Source organism: Aythya marila (genome assembly GCF_965140915.1).
Source record: "Aythya marila genome assembly, chromosome: 29".
NCBI classification, from domain to species: domain Eukaryota; kingdom Metazoa; phylum Chordata; class Aves; order Anseriformes; family Anatidae; genus Aythya; species Aythya marila.
The window spans coordinates 2892090-2916363 of record NC_139070.1 but is presented as its reverse complement, the minus strand read 5'-3'; the positions used below and the strand labels follow the sequence as shown (position 1 = coordinate 2916363).

General features: G+C 59.0%; 1 protein-coding gene across 4 annotated transcripts; it reads right to left on the bottom strand.

Moving 5' to 3' along the window:
• Positions 1–3814: 3814 nt before the first annotated feature.
• Positions 3815–24219, bottom strand: PI4KB (phosphatidylinositol 4-kinase beta). Of its 4 annotated transcripts, none has more exons than XM_082780835.1 (12): positions 24121–24219; positions 17838–18783; positions 12002–12046; positions 8090–8317; positions 7693–7920; positions 7387–7496; positions 6756–6860; positions 5970–6093; positions 5615–5880; positions 5309–5441; positions 4849–4969; positions 3815–4273 (listed from the first exon to the last, which is right to left on the bottom strand). In XM_082780835.1, exons 2-12 carry the CDS (start codon positions 18753–18755, stop codon positions 4092–4094), a joined length of 2460 nt encoding a protein of 819 aa, XP_082636961.1. In that variant the 5' UTR covers positions 18756–18783; positions 24121–24219; the 3' UTR covers positions 3815–4091. The 4 variants fall into 4 exon arrangements, with proteins under 4 accessions (XP_082636961.1, XP_082636962.1, XP_082636963.1 ...); XM_082780836.1 differs by lacking the exon at positions 24121–24219 and adding an exon at positions 23800–23927; XM_082780837.1 differs by lacking the exon at positions 12002–12046.
• Between the last annotated feature and the right edge of the window lie 55 nt (positions 24220–24274).

Here is a 24274-nt window from a genome sequence, read left to right as displayed (position 1 = left end):
GGCCCCGGTGGAGGGGTATGAGACGTGTATATAATCAGCACAGAGCAGTTTGCAAGGAGGCTGCTGGAAGCCCACCTGGGTGCCACCTTCCTCCCTCCTCCTGGGCAGCGTTTTGAGGCAGGGCCGCGTGAAGGAGCTGTGAAGAGATGTGAGCTGGCTGGTGCGCTCTGGCCCGACTCCGTGTGCCCTGCACGCGGAATCTGCTCGGCCACGGCCCTGCGAGGCTGAGTGTTCGCCCACCCCTGCTCTGTGGGCGAGAGCAGGGCGAAGGCAGAATTTTGGCTGCCTTATTGTACAGCAGATGAGGGGCAGAGCCCACGCCGGCCACCCTGCCTCGGGGGAAACCAAACGGTCTGTTTGCTGCTCTGTTGTCACACGGGGCCACAGCTGCCCCACAGCTGGTCTCATCTGTGCGGAGGGACAGTGGCCTCCCTCGCCCAGGGACGAGGACAGGGAACGACATCTCCCCACCCTGGGCCAGTGTCGCTGCCTCTTCTGACCTTGGCTTTCACACCGCCTGGACCTTGTGCTGCAGCTCAGTGGCTTTCTTCTTTTTGCCTCTTTCCCAGGAACCTCTCCCACATCCCAAGAACCAGCCTCAGCTGCGGTCAGCTGTGCTGGGAGCGGCCGTGTTGGGGTTTGCTGCTCCTCTGGGAGGGCTGGAGCAGGGCAGGACCTGGGGACCAGGGGAAGATGTCTCCACCGCCAGGCAGAGCTGTCTGTGCTGACAGTGACATCACAGCAGGATCCACCTTTTTTTTTTGTTTTCCTTTCCCTTTTCTATGTTGCTTATTTTGTATCTTGCTGGGAGAGGCCGATTCCAGACTGGTGGCCGCTCTCCGTTTCCGCAGAGATGCTGCTGCTGCCTGGGCCCCTCCGTGGCTCAGTCCCGGCGCTGCTCACCCGCGAGGTTGCTCTTTGCCATCGCTTGCACTAACTCGAGGCGGCGCTGGCGTCAGTGTGCTGGTTTTGCACCAAGGGACGGCTGCACGAGGCCCCAGCCTGTGGCCTTTCACGGGGAGGAGTCAGCACTGGGAAACAAGCAAACAGAAGCCTCTCGACAAGCTCAGAGCAAGCCCTGGTGGCGTGGGCCACCCCAGCAGCGCTGCACCGAGTCTGTTCCTCGGAGCCTGGGGAGGTTTCGGGGCTCTCCCTGGGCCCCATCCTGGATCTGGGCTGGCAGCAGCTGCTTGCCAGGCCAAGGGGCCGAGGAGGGGAAGCTGCTGCCACCGCGCTGATGGGGAAAGCTTTTGCCTGGCTTTTCCAAGGGGCGACGCCATCACCCGGTGCTGCCATCCCAGCACCCAGGGCTTTGCTACTGCCCGGCCCGCAGCGGGGGCTCAGCCGTGTTCGCTGCTCCTCTTCCACACAACGCCCGCAGCTCCTGGCGTGGCCGAGCTCCCCAGAGGCCGCAGGGAACCACGTCCAGTGTGTGCGGGAGCCTGGCCCCGCAGTGCAGCCCGGCCGAACGGAGTGGTGGGGGCTCACCTGTGCGGGGCTGCCGCTGCATCTCCCCCCCCCTCCTCGCCCTGTGACCTTCGGGGAAGGAGAAAAACAGCCAGAAAAGAGACTTCCTACTTGTTCTGTTTGTTTAGCGCCTGTGCTTGGGGTAGGGTGTTTGTGTGAGTAATTATTTCAGTAACTTAACTTTGGGCTCCTTATTTCCTTGTGAATAACATCTAACACGCTGTGTAAAGTTGTATCATACACTAAAAGTGACAAAAAACTACTGTTGTGATTTGGGTTGCTTTTTTTTTTTTTTTTTAGTTTTTATTTTTTATGTTCTGGGGTGGGGAAAGATGGTTTGCTGGGGTTGGTTTCTGGTGTTTTTTTTTTTTGTTGTTGTTGTTTTGTTTTGTTTTGTTGTTTCAGGTGCAAGGAGGGGGTTAATCCTCCCCCTTGCTGCAGGTGGATTCAACTGAACGGCACACACAGAAGGGGGGGGGCTTTTTAAAAATAAAAGAGAAAATAAATTAGCAGTTCCCACAGCCCCCGGGCCAGTCCCCCCTCCTGGCAGGGGGGCTCTTTGCCTCCCCAACCCCATCGACCACGTCGTCGTTTCCTCCATCGTCGTCTCCCCGACCCCTCTCAGCTGTAGCACGTGGGGCTGTGAACGTGTAAATGATGTTTAATAATAGAGAAGAACCTAAAGTTTCTACGAGTTTTAGAGGAAGGAAACAAAACAAATTGCTTTGTAATCTCTTGGTTTTCATGCACTTCAGTGCCTTTAGATCAACTTCTGTTAAAGCGTGGGGGCGGGGGGCGTCTGTACACTTGTTTTTAGGGGTTGTGACCTGATTATGCTACATTAAAACTACGGGCACTGCAAGAGGCTCTCAGGTATCCTTTATTCTTGTAGTAATAACGCAATTAAACTTTTAGTGGTTTAACCCCTGCTGTGCCTGTGTTACTTACGTGGCCCCACAAGGGCTCCAGTGGCTGCCTGCTGCTCTCCTGCCCGCTGCGGCCAGCAGTGGTCGGGCCCTGCAGTGGGGTCCCCCCCGCCCCCGCCTGCCTCCCCTGAGGGGCCTTGGGCTGCCCTGAGCCCCCCCCTTCCACCCCAGCAGCCCCCAAACTGGGGGGGGGGGGGGGGGCTGTCAATGGTGGTGGCCTCTGCATAAGCTCAGGGGCCCAGCGGCCTTCCCCAGCCCTGAACACCTCCTGGCCATTGGAACCCAGCGTTTTAAAATAGAATTTTCTGGTTTTTAATGCTAAATAATCAACATGACAAATAATTAGTGCTAAACAAACAGACTCAGGACGTCGGAGGCTACACACCGGTGCACTGGGCAAGGGAACGGCACCCGGAGCTACGGACACGGGGTGGGAGGGTGGGGGGGCAGCTGGTGGGGCTTCGCCTTCTGACCAGCAGGATGGGCTGGGGGGGGCTGAGCTCAGACCAAAGCACCGGGGCCAGGGGAGCAGCCAGGCTGCGGGTGTCCTTCCCGGAGCCTGCTGGGGTTACGGCCTCAGCGCAGGAATCCCCTTCTCCTTTGGGTCGTCCCAGGGCGCCTGCTCCATCCACCCGCAGGTGCCCCCGCCCCTGTGCCCAGCGAGCTCTGGCCCGGTTTGGGGGAAGCCAGGGCAGCACCGGGCGGTTTGCTCCTGCCTCTTTCCCGTCCCGTTGCTTCTGGTGAAACCCTCCGCAGGGCTCCCCAGAGGAACCCGCCTTTGCCAGCTGTGTCCCGGCACTCAGCGTGGGGCACAGCAGACGTTACTGCTACTGGGAGGGCAAAAGCTTCGCAGTCCCAAATCGCTGGAACAGAGTCAAAACAAAAAGAAAAAAAACAGAAATAAAGAAAAGGTGCTCAAAAGGAGCACGAGGCAATGCAGACACCCCAGGTGAGTGCCAGCCTCAGTGAACCCCAACCTTGACGTACCGGTGGTGGGAGATGGGGCAGGTGCCACGGGACGAGGCAGGAGCAGTGACCTACGTGCAGTGGTACAACAGGACCCTCACCCCACAAGGTGGGGGGGACAGGGTTGTGAGACTCAAAGAAAGGGGCTGAATAACGCAGAGGCTGCAGTAGGGGAACATGCAGGGCAGGGGCCGTCGGGATTCCGCTCCGCTGCATTCAAGTGGTACCAGCTCAAGTCACATCAGACGCTGAAGGGTGGGGTCGGTCCCTGTTCCCCCCCTTCCACCCCCAGCTCCTAAACATTTCCGACATTGTGGGAGCATTCACAGGGCACCAACAGGTGTAATACTGACGGGAGGAAGAGGTGGCTGCATGAGGTCTGGAGCTAACCCAATGTCCTGAGGCCCTTTGCTGGCTTTTGCCTGGCCATCACCAGACTCGGCGGGCGCATCACATCAATGGTTACTGCATCATCCTTTATGCTTTGATTTTTCACAGGTAGGATTTTTTTTTCTTGCTTTAACTGCTTGGTTTTGTCTTGTTTCTTTGCTTTGTTTTTTTTTTTTTTTTAAGAGTCTGGCAAAAAAAAACCATCCCCAGGAAGATGCTGAGACTCAGCATACTTTTACCATTGAGGCCCAAGACCTCTTCCCCGGAGAGGGTGAAGCTCGGGCCCAGGCTGGGCGCCACGGTGGGCGAGGAGCTGTTCTGGGAGCGGGCGGCCCGCTGCCATCACATGATGCCGTTGGTGAGGTACTGGAAGCCATCGTAGAGCTTGGTGGTGATGGAGCGCATGCTGCCATCCACCATCTGCTCGACGAGCAGCTGCAGCTGCTCCTCCGTCATGTTCATATGGAAACGCTCCTTCAGGTTGCGGATGGTGCTGGAGCCGTGGAAGCAGGGGAGCTGTGAACCTGCAAGGCAGGAGGAGCAGGGTTGGCAAGGGGGAACTGGGCTCCAGAAGGGCTCCGCGGCCTCCAGCGGGGCTCCTTCCCTTGTCGCTGGCTCCGAGGCAGGTTTGTGGCACAGGCGTTGCCTCACCGCTCTCGGCCGGTGGCCAGGGTTTGCTGTGTCCCGTTGATGCAGAGCACTGGGATATTTACAGCTTGTTCCTGCACCGCAGCAATGGCATCCCCCTTCCCTTAGGTGTGTGTCAGGCTCCCCGAGGCACACTGATGCTCGGCCCTTAACACGGGCACATTTCTGCCCCCTTCCTGCTCCTCAGTGCAGCCCAGGTATCCTCACACCTTGTGCAGTTCCAGCAAGGTCTGGGAGCTCTCGGTGGAGCCTGCAGGCCCCAGCAGGGCTGCCCAGAGCCTCCTGAGATATGAGACCTCCCCCAACCTCTCCCAACCCTGCCAACTCTCCTCCAAGCACCAGGGGTCACCAAGATTTTTTGGGGCGATGCTCTGTGCAGCCCGCACCCAAAGCAGTCTGGCTCACATGTGCCCCCCCCGGACCCGGCTCCAGGGCCCCCAGATCGCCGTACCTTGCTGCATTATCTCCACAATCTGCACGACTTTATCCATGTGCTTCCGGGCAGCGATGAGACCCTGCAGCATCAGCATCTTGTAGTAGTTGAACATGTCCCCGTCTGGCCCACCCATCACCTGGAAGGCAGAGGCAGGGTGGGTGGAGGGCAGTGGACGGAGAACTGCCAGGAAAACGGCATGCCTCGAGCCGAGGGACTGCCAGCAGGAGGGGCACAAGCAGATCTGTAGGGACTTTAACTTCTATGAGTGAACCCACGCTGCAAAGAGAGCACCTTGAGCTGTTATCTTGGGATGATTAAAACTTGGAGCTGGGTCCCAAGAACAACTCAGCTGAGGCTGAAGAATTGGCCAAGAACCCACTGGTATCAACCCAGCCCTTTGTCCCCGCTGCCAAGGTTTCACTGCACCTCCCCAACAGTGCGAGCACCCTTCGCCACCACGTTCCCGCTCACTCACATCCACAAATTCAGTGGTGAGTTTGAAGGCAGACGTCTCAAAGCCAAGATTCCTGGGGGAACTGGAAAGGATGAACCCAAAATCGATGTGGATGATGTGTCCATCTGCATCCAGCAAGATGTTGCCATTGTGCCTGAGCAGGAGAGGGGAAAGCCTCCATTAAACCCCAAGTGTGCGCATGGCCCCCGCCTGCCTCCTCCCAGGATTTTCCTGCCGCACGCAGGGACAACAGGAAGAATCCCAGCAGAACACACAGCTCTGTCAGCGATACTGCGACCAGTCCTGTGCTGGGGTGTGGACACTCACCTGTCCTTGACCTGCAGCAGGTAACACACCAGGCAGTAACCAGCACAGCTCTGCACAAAATTCCTCTGGGCCGTCAGGAAGGATTCGGTGTTGTAATTGCCGTGTTCCTGCAGGAAATAATCCAGCAGCGACAGCAAGGATTGCTTCTTGATTTGGTGGATGGAAACAGCATTCACAACCGGCTCAATCATGCCGCTGTCGGCGGAGATGACGAGGATTTTGTATGGCTTGATCCAGAGGGGAACACGCTCCTGCTCCCAGATGGACTGCAGAGAGAGCAAGGAAAGCTCAGTGCCCAGGGCGTGAGGGAGGCCCCGTGCAGCCACGGCCCCCGCCAGCCCCTGTCCCATCTCACCTGCAGCTGCTTGAGGACCTGGAAGGCGAGCAGCTCCTGCCGCAGGTCGTCCCCGCACTTGACGATGACGGAAAGGAGGCGCCAGGAGGGGAGGTGGCCGTACGGGGACCCTTCCCTGATCCTCCTGTGGAGAAGGACCAAGAGTGAGGAAAGGGAGAGAGGCAGCCCACAGGTTTCCCATCGGGGATCTGGGGGCAAGGAAAACCTCTGGAAAAGTAGCAGCTCGCTTGGGACTGCAGCAGAATGAGCTCCATGGCCCAGGACTGCAACAACTGCACACTGAGCCTTGACCAAACTAGGGGGCAAACTTTGCCTGCACCACAAGACATCTTGGAGGAGTGCAGAAGGGAATGTACTCTCCTTGAATCCCACAGCCCTCCGTCAGAACAACACCGATAACCCCTCCCAGATCTGTAGAGCACAATGCTCTCCCTCTTGCTCAAGGAGAAATGTGGGGGTTGGATGCACAGCTCTGAGGCCAGGAACAGAAATGAGTTTGTTTTGGGATGGGACAAATTGCTATGCCATAGAAGAAGCCTATAAATGCCTGGTAAAGCCCCTCAAAGCCTAGTGCAAGAACAGCAAATCTGTCATGGATTTTCTCCCTCCTCCAGCACAGCCACTGCTCCCTGTTCTCCGCCTCCCCATTCACCGTGTCCTGAGCCAAGGGCCTCACACTGAGTTATTTACAGGGCAAATCTCAGAGCCACATTCTGGTGTTTGCAGGACACACAACATCCTTGCAACACCGCGAGCAGCCCGGTGCATGCAGCCCCCTGGCCCTACCTGACTTTCTCCTGCCAGGGCTCCTTCAGGGCGACCGCAGACGGGTCCTCGGGGTCCCTCTTGAAGGCCGTGGGGGTGTGTGCCAGCTGCTCCGAGAGTCGTCGCCTGCAGGACAGAGCCGGTAAGCAGCGAAACCCCCGTGCTCGGGGTGCACGGTTCGATGGGAAGTACCATCCCCACGGGCACCCAGAGCCTGATTCAAAGCACCTCCCAAAGCTCACGAGTTCAACCTGGCTTGGAGCAAAATGCAAACCAGGGCCACGTCCTCCCCCTCGCCAGTGGGAAAGGAGCCGGGACACGAGCACAGCCGCAGGGGCTGAATGAGGGGAGCAAAGAGTGCGATCCATTTGGGAAGAGCTACAGCTGGGGTCTCAGTGAGGTACAGCAGGAGTCTCCCAGCAGCTCTTCAAGCAAGCATGGGAGGATTATTCCAGCCCAAAGCCTCTACTTAGGGCTCTCACACCCTGCCACCACTGCCTAGCACAGACCCTCCTCAAGCCGTGCAGATGAATTTTCTCCGGGAGTCTACCAGGCAGACTCTGCACCCCTCCTTTTTCCCACTTGAACTAAGACCAGCCTCCTAACCACCCCCCAGTAAAACAAACGGGTGCTCTCAGCACGCCAGCCTCACCTGATATCTCCAGCAGCTATGAACACGGGCTCCCTGCTCTCCTGGCTGGTGATGCTGTCCACGGAGAACTGGGAAATGTTGTCACAGCTGTTGGTGTGAATCTCTGGCAGCTGGGAGGGGAAAAACGCGAGAGGTGCAATGAAGCAGCAGCATTTCTACACATCTGCCACCACAAGGGGCTGCCCCTTCCCGGCAGGAGCTGGCCTTGATCGCCGCCATCAAGGGCCTGCGGTGCTGGATCCCAGCAGCAGGATGGAAAGGGCACCGTGCCGCGAGACAAATCCTGCCCGGCACGCCCGGCCTCACCTCTACTTGCAGCTCCACGATATCGTCCACGGACCAAGCCTCGTCGTCGTTGTCATAGTTGGGGACGGTGGTGAAGCTGCTGGTCCGCTGCTCGTGCGTGATGCCGCACTCGGGGAGGTTCTCGGCTGAGCGCGTGCTCCGGATGCGGTTCTCGGGGATCCGGGCAGGCACATTCGCTGTGTCGAAATTGTCACATTCAAGTACTTCCACGTAGATTAAGTAAGGAGCCTGGGGAAAGCGAAACCCACTGTTACTGGGGCGTGGGCTCTGAAGGGGCCAGGAGGCTGAAGGATGCAGCACAGCGCGCTCTGGCCGTGCGGGGTGCACGCAAAACAAAAGGGGTGTGCTGGGGACAACAGCCTGTCAGGAACTCTTCTCCCGCGTTGACCGTGCTCACCTTGTCCTTGGAGTTGAGCACGACTGCCTGCGTGTGGGGCACCCGCACTACGTGATGGTCGAAGCCGGCCGTCGGGAGCCAGGCACGCGCTGGCAGCTTGTGGTTCAGCAGCGACAGCTCCGAGATGAGCCGCTGGGTCTTCTGCTCTTTGGTCGGCAAGGTGGCCAGGCGCTTCCCGATGGCTATCAGGGACTTGATGAATTCTCTCTCGGGAGCAAGTCTGACAGGCTGAAAAGTTGTAGGGGAGGAGGGCAGGGGGGAGAGTGTTATAAAGGTCAGTAGGACACTGGATTTTTTTTTTTTATCAGGCTCTGCAATCTAAAAGCACCGGGATGAACTCTGGAGAGCAACGAAGGCTCTTCCTGTCCCACCCTGCCTGCTCTCGGATGATGCTCCCGTGGCCAGAGGGACGGGCTCAGCATCTGGCTGCGGGGCAGGGCAGGATCCAAGCGCTTCCCCTCCCGCCGGGGGCCCGGAGATCCCACCCTGGCCCCAGGAGCTGCTCAGGGTCCCCAGCGCTGCCCCGCGGCTCCGGCGAGCCCGCAGCCAGCAGAGGGAGCGCACCGCAGCCGCGGCCCGACTCTGCGCTGGCTTCTGTCTGTCCTCACCCCAAGGCCTCCATCGGTTCTCAATCCAACCATTTTGCAAAGCCCAAACTGCAGCTTTTGCAGCCCCTCTGGTCCTCGAGCCACCCCGTGCCCTGCAGGTGAAGGCCGGCTCTCTGCTCCGCTTTTCACAGCTGAGCTTTCAAATCAGAACAATGAATGATTGTGGCTGATTTCGCCATTAAAGATGCAGAATTAAACTTGCAAAGTGTTCACTGCACAAATCATGCTGGAAATGCACATGCAAAAAGCCATGGAGCGTGAGAAAAGGAAGCAAAGAAAAACGTCGGAGAGCCGTGAAAGGTTACGCAGCAAAATAAAGAAATGGTAGAAGAGGGGGAGGAGGATCACTCCAGTCGTTCCCTTTTGGGAAGGGGCAGGTGCCAATTGGTTTGGCTGTAGTCCACATCAAAAATCCTTCCAGACTCAGGGCTGAGCGCTGCCCCTTCCTCCAAAGTGCTCTGCTCTCCCTCCTGCCTTGCTCGCACGTGCAGCAGAGGTGCCCTCGCCTGGCGGCCCAACGCATCCTTGGCCTCTGGGGCCGTTTTTCTCGGATGCACTTCACGCGGTTTCTGCACAGAGCAGAGCAGTGTTCTGTGGGTGCTCAGCTCCTTCCAGCACCGCTCCTTCCTCGCCCACCGCAGGCTGCTCCGGGGAGGAACTGCTGCGCTCCGGGCACGGAGGTTTCCGAGCGTGACCTGTACTTGACCGGCGGCCCCTGAACGCAGCCAGGTTTCCAACGCATTGCTCATCTCAGCAGAGTAACTCAATGAGAGTCGCTGTGGCAGGAGGTTGGGATCGTGCCCAGTGGGACAGGCAGCAATTCAAGGTGCCCGCATGGAGCAGCAGCGCAAGAGCGAAGTCCGTCCTGGTCCAGGGCAGTATCGATCTCTGTATCAGCAGCAGTGATCAATCTGCTTCCACAGCACGCAGAGCGAATCCCCGCTGCTCCGGGATCCCCAGGCACTCGTGAAGCGCGCGGTTCTGCCATGTGCTCCCCGTCGTGCTGCGGGAGGGGAGCAGTCCTGGCCCTGGGTGCACCTTGTCCGCGTCCAGCCCACGTTCTGCACCTCCACGGTCGTGTCCAGGCCTTGGCTCCTTCAGCCAGAAAGACGTGGCCAGCAAACGGCCTCCCCAGCCCACCCAGCCCCAAACTCGTCCCACCAAACTCTGCTCCAGCCTTTTGTGCTCCAGGGGCTGAGCACAGAAAGCTCTGTGCCGTTTCGCATCCTGCTGCGGAGAGTTGGCGGTGGTGGGAAATGGCAACAGCTGAACCCGGGGCAGCCCTGACCTGCAGCAGGCACGCACCTTGGCTTCCCCAAAGAGCTGAATAAAGCCAGGCTGTGGCTGCATCGGAGTGGTAACAACAACACGCTCTTACAGCCGAGCGAACAGGGAGAAGGGAGATGGTTTTCCCTAATCTGCCTACCCAAAGGACCGGGCTGTCACTCCGAGCCAATGTAAATATTGATTTTCTTCCATTTACTTTTACTTCAGCAGAACATTTTGCTGGCAGAGTTTTGTTTTTTGTTTTTGTTTTAAAAAAAATAAATCCCTTCTCTTCAGTTAGGTAGGGCTCTTGTTGATGTTTTGCTACGACACAGGCCATGAGAGGCGCCGCAGGAGGAAGAGCTGCGGGGCGCTGCTCCTACACGGGGCCAGACCTCCTCCTGCGACCAGCAGCGACGGCTCAGGCGGAGGCGACGTCCAGCACCGGGCGACGGCTTCGTGGCACTGCCAGAAGCATCAGGACGCAGGGATGGGGCTGTCCCACAGCTACTGGAGCTCCAGGGTGGCTCTGCCCACGGCAGCTTCGAGCATCTCAGGAAGCTGGGGGTTCATCGGCTGCCGCCTGGCCACAGCTGCCAAAATGTCTTCTGCGGTTCCGCTGCTCTCACCCCTGCGGCCCCAGCGCCACGTGGCGGGAACCAGCCCCCGAGCCGCACGGGCTGTGCCTGGCTCCCACCCTGCCCTTCACCTCTCCTCCACCCGAAGCAGCTCCCTCGCCATCTCCCTGCCTTCACCTGACGCTCAGGTGTCTGCAGCAGGTTTATACATTCGCTATAAACGCTTGCTAAGAACCCTGAGTGCCGCAGTCATGGTCTGCCATGCTCAAGCACCTGATAAATGACCAGGGTTTGCAAAGCCTGGAAGGGAAGAGCTCCCAGACAAGGGAGAGGGGACTCTCCCTGTCCTTTGCAGCCCGAACAGCGGAGTCGGAGGAGATGGAAAAACATAACGGGGGAGCCTACGGCAGAGGGGAGTTTGGCACAGAGCCTCGGGTCCGTCCATGGCTGCAGATTTTCTGCTTGCATTTGCTCGCAGCGTGCCCCTTGCAGCGCTCGTGCTTCTTTCTGGAGGCACTGGAGGACTTGGGAGGAAGGGGAGCCCGGCACACATTCTGCAGCTGGAGCTCACCACGCAAAGCCTTTCGGGGGGATGCGGGCACACGAGGCACTGCACCTTGCTGCCTCGGGCTGTGCTTTTGATCATGGACTACATGTTTGAGGTGTGGAAGCCCACTAGAAATCCCAAACGGAGAACACACGCACTGGGAGGAGAGTGACACAAATGAGAAAGATGCCGGTGATTCAAAACCAAAAAGAGGTTCGATTCAAAAGAGCGGTCTGCTAGGGAAACACGGGGGTTTGATTGAAAGACCGGAGTGCAACGAGAAAGAAGGGAAAAATGATTGGTGGAAGAAGCAAATTAAATCCCATCTGGCAGAGAACTTTTAAGTAAAATTCAAGGAAACAGCATTTCCTCTTTCATCTGCTAACGACGTGATGCAAAGGTCAGCGAATGCTCAGGCAGAACTGGGCAGCATCAGCTCAGCTGTTCCCCTGCCTCCACGGCTCGTTTCCAGCACGAGGGTTTTTCTCTCTCCCTCGCGGCCTTTTTTAAGCGATGAGCAACCGGGTCAAACTCCCAAGCCCCTGGAGGCTTTCTGGTTTGTTTTAGCCACACCGGTCCAAGGAAATTTGCACAAAGCTCCGTTTCAGCCGGCGTTTCCCTGCCGAGCAGGGAAAGTTCCCATGCGAGCGGCGCCCCGGCGAGCGCTGCTGCCCGCGCACGGGGCAGAGCCGGAGCGCATGCACGGGCGCTGGCAGAGAGAAGGCTTGCTTTTCCCCAAACCAGGCTCAAGCAGTGCAAAAAAAAAATCGTACGTTACGGGACGGCTTGGTGTCAGCGCTGCTCGTGGTGCACGGCCAGGCGCCGGGGTTTAGTATTTTCATGAGACAGAGGAAATGCTGCTGTAACACGGAAGCCAGGCAGCCCAGGCGCAGGAACAAAACGGGCCACTTACGGAACAGAATGATTTATCAAGGCTTTCCGTACTCGAGGAGAGCTCCTGGGAAATGGATGGAAGGGATTTTGGTGGCAGGTTTTGGGTGGCGGTGGTGGTTTTTTTTTTTTCAAAGGAGAGAGAGGAAGGAGGGAGAGGGGGGGAGAAAAAGCAAGAGTTTAGCTCCAGGTTCATAACCATCCCCTTTCACTTTGTTCCTCCCCGTGGCAGCATCGCTACCTCGACTCCTGGCTAGGGAGAGGCTCCTCCGAGCCCCAGCCACGAGCCCGGCAGGCGACGGATGCTCCCGGAGCAGCGCGACCTCCAGCAGCGCCCCGCGGCCCTGGGACCCCACAGGCAGCAGGGCTGTCGGTATGCACTTCTGCTACATGTCCAGAAATCACAGCTTTTCCCCATTTTCCTCCTTTATTTTGCTACCTGGAGCGGGCTTGCAGCTCTTCTGAGCTGGCTCAGAAGCATTGCTCAGTGGAGGCCAAAGGCCAAACCTGTGAGCTCTGCAGTGCCCTGCTGCAAACCCGTAAATCCTTTATTTTCTTACAAAAAGAAATAGTAACGGTGCTTCACCCCCTTGAGACCGACGTGTAATTGGTTTGTAAAGTTCCCTTCCCCAAAAGAAACAAACAGGTCTGTTTTTAGCATGTTAATTACCGGGATATGCTAATTCCATCAGGCTTAATCTTACCATAAGCAATAATAGCATTTAAATTAATAGCTTCCTCATGACCACATAAAACAACCCCTAACAGTGCTGAGACTGGGCAAAGCTGACCGAGGGAAAAAACAAAAAATAAATAAAGGGTTTGCTTGCAAACCGAGTGAAAACCATGGAGGCTGCAAGCCTCCACGCGGGAGCTGCGCAGCTCAGCGCCCAAGCCCCCGGCACAACCTCAGCAGCTCTGGATGTGCTTGGAGCCAGCTCCTCCTCACCTGCTCGTGCTTCCAGCAACATCATCTCATGGGCACGGCAGCCTCGCTTCCCCTGACTCCAACGCACATAAACCTGGGGCAGAGGCTGGCCTAACCCCGCTCCCTTCCCCTGCAGAACAAGGCTGCAGGAAAGCCCACGGCAGCCCCAAGGGCTCAGCCACCGGAGGCTTTCCAACCAAGGGAAGAAGCTTTGGGGCCTCCATTTCGTGTCTGGTGGTGCCTCCAAAGAGGTCAGGCAGTTTTACAGCAGCCAGTCCAAAAACCACAAGCCCACCACTGCCCACACGGGGCACAAACCACCACGGAGCAGCCCTTTTGGCAAAAGGGATGAAACTCAGCATGTCCCTGGCTTCTCCTCCCTGCAGTGCTCGGTGGACGCTTCAAGAAGTTGCTGGTGGCAGCGAGCAGGGTGGCACGAGCCCCGTTCCTGCGGGCAGGGCTGCAAGGTGGAGGCACGCCACGCTGCCTGCAGCACGCCGCCTCTCCCCGCACGCCCGACACACGGAGGAGCCGAGTGCCAGCAAGCTTCCAGGTTTGTCACCTAGGAAACAAGAAGCCTTGAACATTTCATATTTTGGGCTGGCCCACCCAAATTCGATGTGCGGAGCGTAATTTCCAGTCGGTCGTGGCCCTCAGGAGCTCTCACACCCGTTTGTGATCCCTGCTCATCTCCTGGAGGCTTTGCACTGGGGCTTTGAGGCATGAAGGCCGAGGTCTTGGTGCTTCCAAGACTTCAGGACTCTGAGCACAAGTTTCTACCCCGTACACACACAGCAGCAGACCAACAAAAATAACTTCAGCACTCCTTGTAAAGCATCCGAAGTGAGCTCAGCACTCCATGCCCTGCAGGGATGCTTTCACTTCCCCAAATCCCCCCCAGAAGGGCTTACACTGCTCCTAAAACCCAACAACAAACCTTTTGGTTCCTGCGGATGGCAGTGTTTTGTGTCTTAAAAACAAACAAACAAAAAGAAACAAAGCAAGGCAGCTCTTGAGAGCCACACCTTGCGTTTCGGGGAAAGGCAGGGCTGTCAGCTGCGAGACCCCCAAACCAGGATGCCCAGGGCTGCCCCACAGCCAAGGGGAGGCGGCAGGAAGCCCCCCAAACCCCAAGGGACAGGAGAGAGGCCGAGCCTCCGAGCCCTGACCAGGCTGTGGGACCGGGACACACCTGGCAGCGCTGCCTCGGAGTGTGTGGCCACCCCAGCAGCCATCCTGCAGCCCGTTGGTGTGGCTGCAGGGCAGCGGGGGAGAAACGAGCCCTACCAGAACAGGCACTTTCACCGGCATCGTGAGGGTGCAGCTCCTGAGGTGAAAGGCCAAACTCCTCCACACCCTGCCTGCCGGAGCCAGAGCCAGGAGTTAAGAGGCCAAAGACTTGGGTAGATTGTGATGGGAGGAGCGAAGGGAAAGCTTTCAACCTCTAAAAACTAAAAAAAAAAAAAAAAAAAAGTAGCTTTCCAATTCAGAAGTTGCTTGCAAGCACGCAGGCTGATATGTGAAGCTGTGCAGAAATGCAGACGTAAACAGCTTTGCATACGAGCCCTGACTGCTCAAGATCCTGCTGATGATGTGGCTGCTAAAAAAAAAAAAAGAAAAAGAAAAAGGAAAGCAGCAAAGCAGCGCTCCCCCCAGCCCGCGGGCAGCGCTCGCAGCGTGGGGAAGCTCTGCTCGCGGCGCGGCACTGCAGGAGCTGCCGTCACAGCGCTCCCTCCCTCCGCCAACCCAGATTCTTACCCGATTATTCAATTAGCAGCTTTCTAATTACAGGTTTTTTTCGCTTGACTAGTGGAACCGGCTGAGCCGAGCGTTTCTGTTCGCACGGCCTGCCCTGCCTCCAGGCACCGGAGCATCCTCGGGTCTGTCCAGGCGTCGCATCCAGGCGCAGGACCTCAGAACCCGGGCGCATCCACAACCCCAGGACCCTCCCAGGACCCCCCCAGGACCCAGCACCACGGCACCAACTCCTCTAGCCGCAGCCAGGGGCTGAGCTACAACGTGCCGGGGGAGATGAGGGGCCGAGGCTCAGTGCCTGCATGGGGCTGGTGGTGCTGAGCTGGCCAGGCAGGAGAACTCGGGGCAGGCTGTGGAGGGAAGTGGCTCGCACCCAGCTCTGGCTCTAACTCGGAGGGGAGCCGCGGGGTTTCGGCCCTGAAAGGCATTTTCCAAAAGCGACAGCACCAGGAGAAACGCTGAGAGGTGGTGGATGCGGAGCGCGGTGCTGTGGGGTCCGTGCCCGGTGATGCGAGCCCAGGCTCACGGAGACCTCGCTGGCGGAGCGAGCCCCGGCCCTCGTGTGCCTGCTGCTGGGTGAGAACGGGGCTGGCGTGTGGGTGAGCGCCGCTGCTGCTGCTGCTCAGCACCTACCTGCAGAGGAACTGGTGCAAACGTATTTGCATGCTGCAGAGGAAGCCTGATCTGTCTGCACAACAAATCCCCCCACGCCAGCACTGGGAGAACTCTGCACCTTGCAGGGCTTGCTGCAAAGGTGTCTGGAAGAGGCTTCATTAAAAAACAAAACAAAAACAAAACAAAGCAAACAGCAACAACAACAAAAAACCACCACCAACGGAACAAAACCAGCCAGGCTCAGGCTGTGCACTCTGGGGTCCCTTTGAGGCACCCCCAGCCACTCTCGGTGCCAGGAGTTGATTTTTCCTCCTCCCAGTGGGATCTTGACCCCTGTCTCAATGTCTCGGGCACTGACGGCAGGGACACGGCAGCACCCAGAGGCAGAAGAACCCCCAGACGAGCAGAGATGAGCTTTTACTCCTGCAAAAACTCAAGTTTAAGAGGGGCTGGGGAACGAGCTCAGGGCTGGTCCTAGCGTGACCCCATCCATGCATCCGATGGACTCTTGGACCGAGGGAAAACCACTTGTAGCTCAGAGAAGCCCGGAACGCAGGGCACTGCGGGTCTCCTGCACGGGCAGTAACTCCGAGCACTTAAACACCAGCCCCAGGAAGCCGGGTTGGGACATTCAGAGGCCAGGAAAGCTCTCACGGCGCCTCGAGTAAACCCATCGCTGCGCAACGTTTAAACAGCTTGCGTGGCCTCTGGATCAAAATACGTTTCAAACATTGCCAAGAGAAACTATTCTCGGCACTCCTTTCATCTATAATTTATGTAAAGCTTCGGTTTCCATTATTCGAGCAGCTGCAGCCAGCGTGAGCATGAGACCTCCGCACGTCCTGCCTTCCAGCAGCCAGTTGTTTCCAACCGTGCAGGTCCCCGTCCCCGTCCCCTAACGCCACGTGCCCTGCGGCCGCCTGGGTTTTGGCCCAGGAGCAGCAGCAATGCGTGGAGCAGGGCAGGGTGGTTTTAGCTTGCAGTCGGCCAAAGCATTTCCAGCCTGGCTGACCGACGCTTTGCAGCTCTGCAACCTCCTTCACAGCCGTTTCCCAACGTGCCATCCCTAAATTTTGTGCAGACAGGAAAGCACGCGGCCCCTTCACCGATTTACAGGACAGAGTGGAGCAGAGGGAATCTTGGGCGAGGCAGAAGAGCCAAGAAATCTTCCCCCGTTACGAAAACCGTCACGAGATCCCCGTGTCTAGACGGAGCAGCGGGGAAGTCAGCTGGCAAGGTCTCAGCACGAGGCGGGGATGACCCTGGGAAGCAGGCGCCTGGAGCGGGGTCTGGGTGGCCGGGAAAGGCACCGGGAGCCTGCTCCGAGCCGGCTGAACCGTCCCGGCCGGGCAGGGCCAGGGGAGAGGCGCTGCTGTGCTCCGAGCACCGGCTCAGCTCCCCGTCCTCCTCTCCCAGCCCATGCCCAGGTCTCAGCCTGGCACCTCCCACCCCCTTGGGTCGATGCTCGTGCTGAGCCCTGCAAAAACACAGCGGCAAAAACAAAGAATCCTGACTGTTCTTCCAGCTTGATTCCCTCCAGCCCCACATCCCCAGGGTGCTGCTCACCCTCCTGCTCCAAAACTCCCTGTCAGCAGATGCACAAAGCGAACAACCCGCATTCTCTTTGGGGGAAGCTCTGCTCAAGCAAGGGTTTGCGCTCAGTGCCTTGGTACGGAGGCTCCCGCACGCGCCAGTACCGCAGCTCAGCACCAAAGCCGAAGCAAAGTTGCGTGGATAACTTCATGACACCGAACAGCGAGCGCTGCAAGGCCCACGGGAGCGGTTCAGGTTTGGAGGGCTGCTGCCCTGGGCAGCAGCAGCAGCTCCCAGCCCTCCGCTGCCCAGCACCCTTCCTGCAAACAGGCCTGATCCAAACAGGTTGGGACAGGGAGGAAATCAGATTTCCAGCAGGGATCGGATGGCTTTAGATTGCAAAACAGACACCAGCTTCAGTTGCCCAAGTGGGGTGGGAATTCAGCGGCGTAGGAAGCAGCTCAGCCCTGCTAACCCAGCTCTTTGCTTTATCTGCATCTCACATCCCCCCTTCCCCTCGCACCACGAGAATTCCCCCTTCAGAGCCTCAGCTTCCTCGAGCGAAACCAGAGGAGCGGCACTCCCACGCTCACAAAGTGCCTCTGAGCCTCCAGATGAAAGCAACGTCTCCTCGAACCCGGCTTTCTATGGAAATGAAATTTCAGAGAAACTCTGCCTGCGCCTCCCTCCCCGGTGATCCCCGCAGGGAGCGCTCAGCGCGGCAGGGACAAGCTGCGGGGCCGGGGAGGGGAATGGCTCGGGATGGGGGGGCTGCAGGGAGCCTTTGAGCCCCCAGCCCCGATGCCAGCCTGTGCCAACACACACTGCACACTAGAGCCGGGCCGACAGCTCTCCTCCGTGTGAATTTTAAGGCCAGCTCACTAAAAGACAGCGGCATCAAAGCCTCCTTCGCAGCTACCCGGACAGCAATCCTGCAGCAGAGGAGCCACGAGATGAGAACCAACCCCCGAGCGTGTCCCTGCGGGCACCCCCTCTCAGGCCGCGTTTCGGAGAGCCCCACCATTACCTCTTCCTCGCTCTCGACTTTGGGATTGCTGGCTGTGCGCTTCAGATTGCTGCTCAGGCTGATGGTAACCGTGGCATCCGACTTGGACCTCTGGTGAGTCCTTTTGGAAGGAGACAGCCCCATGTCGGGCGCTGGGCTCAGGGACGGCAGCTCCCTCTTCTTGTGAGCTGGCTTCAACTCGTCCGAGAGGATGAGTTTCCGCAGCTTGGTCCCACGGGAGTGCCGCTGGGTGGAGATGTGCATGTCCGAGGAGTAGGCGCCCAGCAGCAGGGCGCACTGCAGGGAGAAGTTGATGCTCTGCCGGCAGCGGTGCACGATGTAGGGCTTGATCGCATCCCCCACATCCTCGTCCATGTGAATGTACATATTGAGCAGCTGTGGCAGGTAGAAGTCCACGTCCTCGTTCCTAAAGCAGAACAACCTATTCCCAATGTAAGCCTGCACACCAGGTTCCTTTGAATTGTACAAGTATGAAATGGCCATGGAGATATCAAAGAGTTTGGACTCAAAGAGCCGGAGGAGCCACGACTGCTTGGCAGAGTTATTCTTCTGCCGCTTGCGGGCAGTTTTCACTGTGTTGGCCGTGGTCTCATCCTCCTCCTGGATCTTAGAGGCTGTGCTGGGCAGATCGTCCAAGCACCTGATTTCACAGCCCTCCACGACGTCTCCGTTGGGCAAATCCACAGCAGTCCGCGGGGCGCGCTCCGCCTCGCTGCCATCAGCTGCTTTTGTCAAGCTGTCCGAGGAAACGCCGTGCATCAGCTTCACTTTCTCCAGGACCTCCTCGCAGGCCTTCTTTGCCACCTCGGGGTCGATGACCGCCAGCTCCCCGACACCCTCGGTGATGACGCTGAGGGACGTCCCGCCGTTCCCCTGCGGCGCGGAGCCGGGCGCCGGGTCTCCGACGGAGTCTCCCATAGCAGTGGCGGGTCTGCACGCTTCAGAGCTGAAAAAAACAAGACAAAAAGGAGTCAGGGACGCAGGCTGCGTGGGATAGAGCTTCTAGGCTGAAGGTGGGAAAGCAGCAATCCAGTCTGGGACGCACATTTGGGGCAAATCTTTCCAAAAAGGCTTTGTCTAGGCAGGATGGACCCAGGTGGCCAACCCAAAACGGGAACACCGAGGTGGCTGCTGGGGTTCTAATGGCCTTACTGGTACCCCTGCCACCCAGGCCTGAAAGAGCTGCAAAACATCTATCAGCCACTACAACAAATTCCCCTGTTACCATGACAATAAAAAAAACTGAGCAAGCCAAAAAGAGAGGGGAAAAAAAACATAACCACATAACCAGGTTGCTTTCTGTATGCCAGGAAAGGAACGCCGCGATGCTGTGTGGCCACCTCGGGGATTAGAGGGTCCCCGGCCAGGTTTATCCCGCATGAAGGCTTTACCCTGCATGAAGCTTTTAGACCTTCACCTCCCCTCTGGGACCGATGCCGACAGCACCGACGGGGTGCTCTGAGGGTGAAATTCCCCGACCGTCCTGGCCAGCATGCGCAGCTCCGGAGCAAGATCCAAGGTTTCGTCATGGCCCTGTTTTCAAAGTCCAGGCACTAATGCCCAGATTACGCATCCTTGCCAATGATTAGCGCTTAATTGCACTTTAAAAATAAGATAAATGCAGGACTGAACACGCTTCCTGGTTTCCCATCTCGATAAGAAGAGCAGCCGCGCACCTCTATGGATAGCCAGCAAGAATAAAGAAGGCCAGTGCCAAGTGAAATCGCCCTCTAAAAATAAAATAAGGCACCCCATTCACTCCAACATCATTACTGCGGCTCTGACTGCTTCCCTTTATTGCTCACACGATCCAACAAGACAGCTCGTGATCAGCAGCAGGGCACAATGCCTTTTACAAATGTTAAGCGCTGCAAGCAGATTGCCAATTCCCTCCTGCTTTTCATGTCCAGCACGGTGGAAAAAACGACGGTCTTTGGAAAAGTTCACCGAACAATTTTCTGCCTCTGCTCACCCCGCAGCCCCCAGCCCCGATTTTGCCACAGAAACCGTGCCAGCAGGTTCTCACACCAAGGTTCTTCCCCGCTCATTGAATGCCCTTGTTTTATCTGCTTATTTGTGCAGGAGATTACAGGTTCAGCCCCGGCCTGCAGCACAAACCCTCGAGGACGAGTGCTCCACAGCGAATGCCGACTTCCCTCCTGCCACCATCCCGGGGCTGCGGTGCCTCGTTATTCCCAGCACAATTCCTTCTGGGACCACCGGCAGCGGGGATGCCGCTTTACGCCGCGCCACCTCCCTGGCAGGCTAATTAATTAGGGCAGCAGCGCGCCGGGACGAGCGGCCAAGGCCGCTATCTGGGTCGGCGCCGGCGCCGTGGCGAGTGGAAACACCACCAGCACACCCAGGTGCACGCGCTGGCTTCCAGAGACCAGCTTCCTCCTCTTGTTTTAGAAGCACTTACGCCCTAACGAGGCAGTGAAAGAGCCTGACCAAAGTTCAGCACTTTGAATTAATATGAATAACATCTTTCACTCGGCCCGCACAGCAGCACTGCACAACATTTTCCTCTGTGCTTGCCATTCCCTTTGGTCCAAATCCCACATGCTTCAAATATTTGTGGTCATTAGATCCTAAAGACCCTGCGAGCACAAGGAAGTTGTTTTTCCTTCTCGGTGAGTCCAGCACTGCCCCACGAGAGCCCACACGATGCAATTTTTAAATGAGCACTGCACCAGCGAAAGAGGGGAGCCTTCAGCACGACCCAGGCAGGGTTGGCAGAGAAACACGGCGTGAAACCGGGCGCGAGGAAGGAAGGGGTCACGGGAGAGCAGGAGCAGTCCTGGGACCCTTCCCATCGAGGCACGTGGGATGGCCGGTGCTGACCAGGAGAGGCACAAACCCAGCGCTGGCGTCTGCTGAGCCACAGCCGGGGCGCAGCAGCACCTTGCTGCCTTCCCTGCTGGGCTGCTCCCACCCACAGCACCCTCCTGGTTCTGTCAGCAGCCTGAACTGCCCGACTGATGCAGGCAAACGCTTCCACGTCCTTCTCCTTAGGCTGTTACAATGCCATTAGATCCCCCTCCCCATCAGTTGCCCGTCTGAAACCTGATACAAAAGGTAAAGAGAGCTCCCAGCTCAGGACGCCTCAGGCCAGGTCCAGATCCTCCCTGCAAGGGCTGGGCAAAGCGCTTCACCCCCTGCAGTTCCATTTCCAGCAAGGCAGGGCCAGCAGCTCCTCCATCTCACCAGCTTTGCCCCTTTCTTCTTCCTTCTCGTTCGACCCCCCAGGCAGGATGTAAACCCGCTCTGTGGGTGATCCTGTGAAGGTTCAGCAAAATACTGGGCAAGAGGCAACCCTGCCCTCCCTCCTACCAGACACGGAGGGGCCCGAGGGGCACAGGAGGCCTCGTCCCAACCCCCAGGAGAAAGAATATTTACATTCTCCTTATTTCCGTAGTCTGGCGGCCTCAGACAGGCAGAAGCCCCGGGACTCTGCCGCACTGGTTGGCTGCAGTTCTGGATGTCAAACCCCCACGGAATAGGCTGGGTCCGACTTGGCATCTAAACCAGGCTCGCACAATTTCTCTCAATGCTTTCGAGGCACCTGTGCTTCAAAACGCAGTCGCTGCCAGCACTGACTTTCCCACGGCCAGCCCAAAGTCCCAAATTCTTCTTCCAGGTTGATCGGGAACGCGAGGCTCGCTCCGCTGCCGCCCCGCAGTGCTTTGCGCTGACGAAGGGACAACCCGGCAGAGATTTGTAACTGCTGAGTGGGTTAAACTTGGATTAAGGACCTACGCAAGATAAATCCGCCCACGGGCCTGCAGGGTTACCTCGGCACCACGGGCACGGCTGTGGAGCCAGCGCGCCGCGGTTTTGTTTTGCTCTTCAGCCCCCCCGGCACTTCCACACCCGGCTCCTCCAGCGACATCCTGGCAGCGGGGCCGTTTGGAGCCGGCCCAGGACACAGCCCCGCTCCCAAATTCCCGGCGAGGGACTCCCCTCCCTGCCTCCTGCATTTTTCTGCGAGTCGCACCACCGTTTGCCAAACGTGCTATTTACCTCCCTCCGCAGCTCGGCGTGACTCCCCGCTTCCAAAGGGCCGCTCTCAACGGGGCCACAAATCCCATCGGCTACACACAATGAAGCAACGCAGGCTGGAAAACAGGCTGAGCTGAATTCATGTGGCTCATCCTCCACCCACAGCCATAACGGGCCAAGTTTCTCTCTGGCAGAACTGCACCGAAGCCAGTGATTAAACACGAAATAAAGGGAAGCCCCCGTTAGCACAGAAACTGGATGAGGCAGCGGCACGTTGGTGAAGCGCTTTGAGCACGCAGCTCCTTCAAGGAGCAACAAAAACAAAGGGAGATCTCCTGGAACAGAGCTGTGGCTTTACAGGAAAGAAAAGTCTCCCTCCTGCCTGACTGGAATAAGAAATATTAGCCCTGGCAAACACCCAGAAGTGCAGGATGAAGCCTCGCTAAGACATCTGGTCCCTATTACACTGCGTTACTTTTTGTTTTGCTCAGCACTGACGGCCTTCTACATCTTGCTCTGCCTTGGGGAGGGCCACGAGTTAGGATGGAGACACGGAGCGTATCGGAGCCGTGCCATGGGCCGAAGGCTTCCAGTCCCCTCCACTGCGTTAAGGGAAGCAAACCACAGCTCAGGGCAACCCTCGCAGCAGCTCCAGCAGGCCCAGGGGCTGGGGAAACTGAGGCACGAAGGGGGTGCCAGTGACTCGGCTCACCCCGGGCAGATCAGCAGCACGCTACGAGCTTTAGCGAGGGCGAGAAATTCTCGCTGGGGGAGGCTGCTTCCTCTTTCAAGCCCAAAATCCCCTTCCAAGAGCCTCAGCGCCAGCACAGCCGGATCGCCGCCTGTGTTTCACACTCGGCTGAACCAGATTCAGCCCATGCACAGCACGCGTGCCCCGGTCTGCTACAGAAATAGTGAAATACCAGGCTCCAGACACCCCGAGGACAGATCTCCTGTAAAGCTGCCCCGCTGCAGGGCAGCGCTGCTTTGGGGCTTTTTCCCCAACGAAAAGCAGCTTCGCTCCTGGAGGATGCACACCACGGAGCCCTGACACACCTGCCCAGCAGCTTTCTAATAAAAACAGAGGGCTGCCAGCGATGCTCCAGTGGAAGAAGCAGCAGCAGCCCAAGCAACTGCAGAGGGGCAGCCTGAGCTTGCTGACAGCGCCCTGTGGCTCCTAGAACCCCTAAAACACCTGAAATCAGGGGACTGCTGTGACAGTGCCCTGCTCCAGCTCGGCCTCGCGGGGCTCCGGGACAGCTGCAACGCAAACAAGGACTCACTCCCAGAGTTGAAGTCTGCAGCACGATGAGAGGCGCAGCAGAACGAGGAGCTGCACGGAGCGCTGCGGGACGGCTTCAACAGCTCCTCGGCTCCTGCACGGGGAGACGCCACGAGCTCCCTGCTGCAAACATCCCTCCACGGCAAAGCGTTCACACTTCTGGCTTTGCGGCATCTTTCCTAAGCACCCGTCGGGCCTGTCTACCTTCCCGACAGCTCAGCACCGCTCTCCGCAGCCCCAGGTGGGGCCGGCAGGTGCCCCGAGCCCGCTGCGAGCTGTTCCTTCGCTCCTTCCTTCGCTCCTTCCTCCTCCGCAGCTCGCACAGCCCCGGGGAGGGCCGAGCCCCGGCGCTTTACCCTGAACCCAGCTCCTGCCCCTGCCTCTCGCCTCGGAACTGCCCCAGCCCTTCAGGAGCGGGGCCCCCGCGGTGCCCGGGGCTCAGCTCCGCCGCCCCGTCCCCAGCACGCCCCACACCGGGAGGCCCCCCACGGGCACCGGGCGCCGCCTCCCGGTCCCCGCCACCCCTCACGGGTCCGGGCCCGGCTTCCTCCCCGCCGAGTTCCGCCGCGGGGCGGAGAGAACCGGGGGGGGGGGTGGGGGGAGCCGGGGGTTCCCCGCGGGAGGCGGCCCCGGCGGGGGAGCGCCCCCGGGGCTGGGCAGGGCCCGGAGCGCCCCTACCTGCTGCGGGGCCGCCCCGCGCCGCCGCGTCCCGGGGCTCCGGTGCCGGTGCGCGGCGCTGTCCGGGAGCCGCATCCTGGGCCGGGGCGCTCGGTGCCGGCTGTGCCGGGGAGGGCGCGGGGCTGCGGGACCGGGACCGGGACCGGGACCGGCCCCGCCCGGCGGGAGGCGGCGGCTCGGGAGCGCCGCGCAGCCCCGGCTCCCCCCCGGCCTTCGCGGCGCGGCCGCTTCCGACTCGGGCCGGAAAAGCGACGCCGGGCCCGGCCCGGTCCGGCCCGGAGGAGGGGAGCGGTGGCGGGGGGGGGGCGGCGCCGGGCTCACCTGCGCGGGGCCGGAGCCGTGGCGGTGCGGGAGGGGCCCCGCGGAGCGGCGGCAGGCGCAGGCCCCGGCGGCCCCGGGCTGCCCGGGCCGAGGGGGCGGGGCCGAGCGCGGCGGGGCGGGGCCGAGCGCGCCCCCTGGCGGCCCGGCGGCGTCC

Excerpts from the sequence above, each read along its gene's own strand:
- PI4KB (XM_082780835.1), bottom strand. The coding sequence starts at position 18,755 with ATGGGAGACTCCGTCGGAGACCCGGCGCCCGGCTCCGCGCCGCAGGGG. Across the intron at positions 6,861-7,386 it reads ATAGCTGCTGGAGATATCAG|GCGACGACTCTCGGAGCAGC; the intron begins GTGAGGCTGGCG and ends TCTGTCCTGCAG. Across the intron at positions 5,881-5,969 it reads AGGTCCTCAAGCAGCTGCAG|TCCATCTGGGAGCAGGAGCG; the intron begins GTGAGATGGGAC and ends CTCTCTCTGCAG.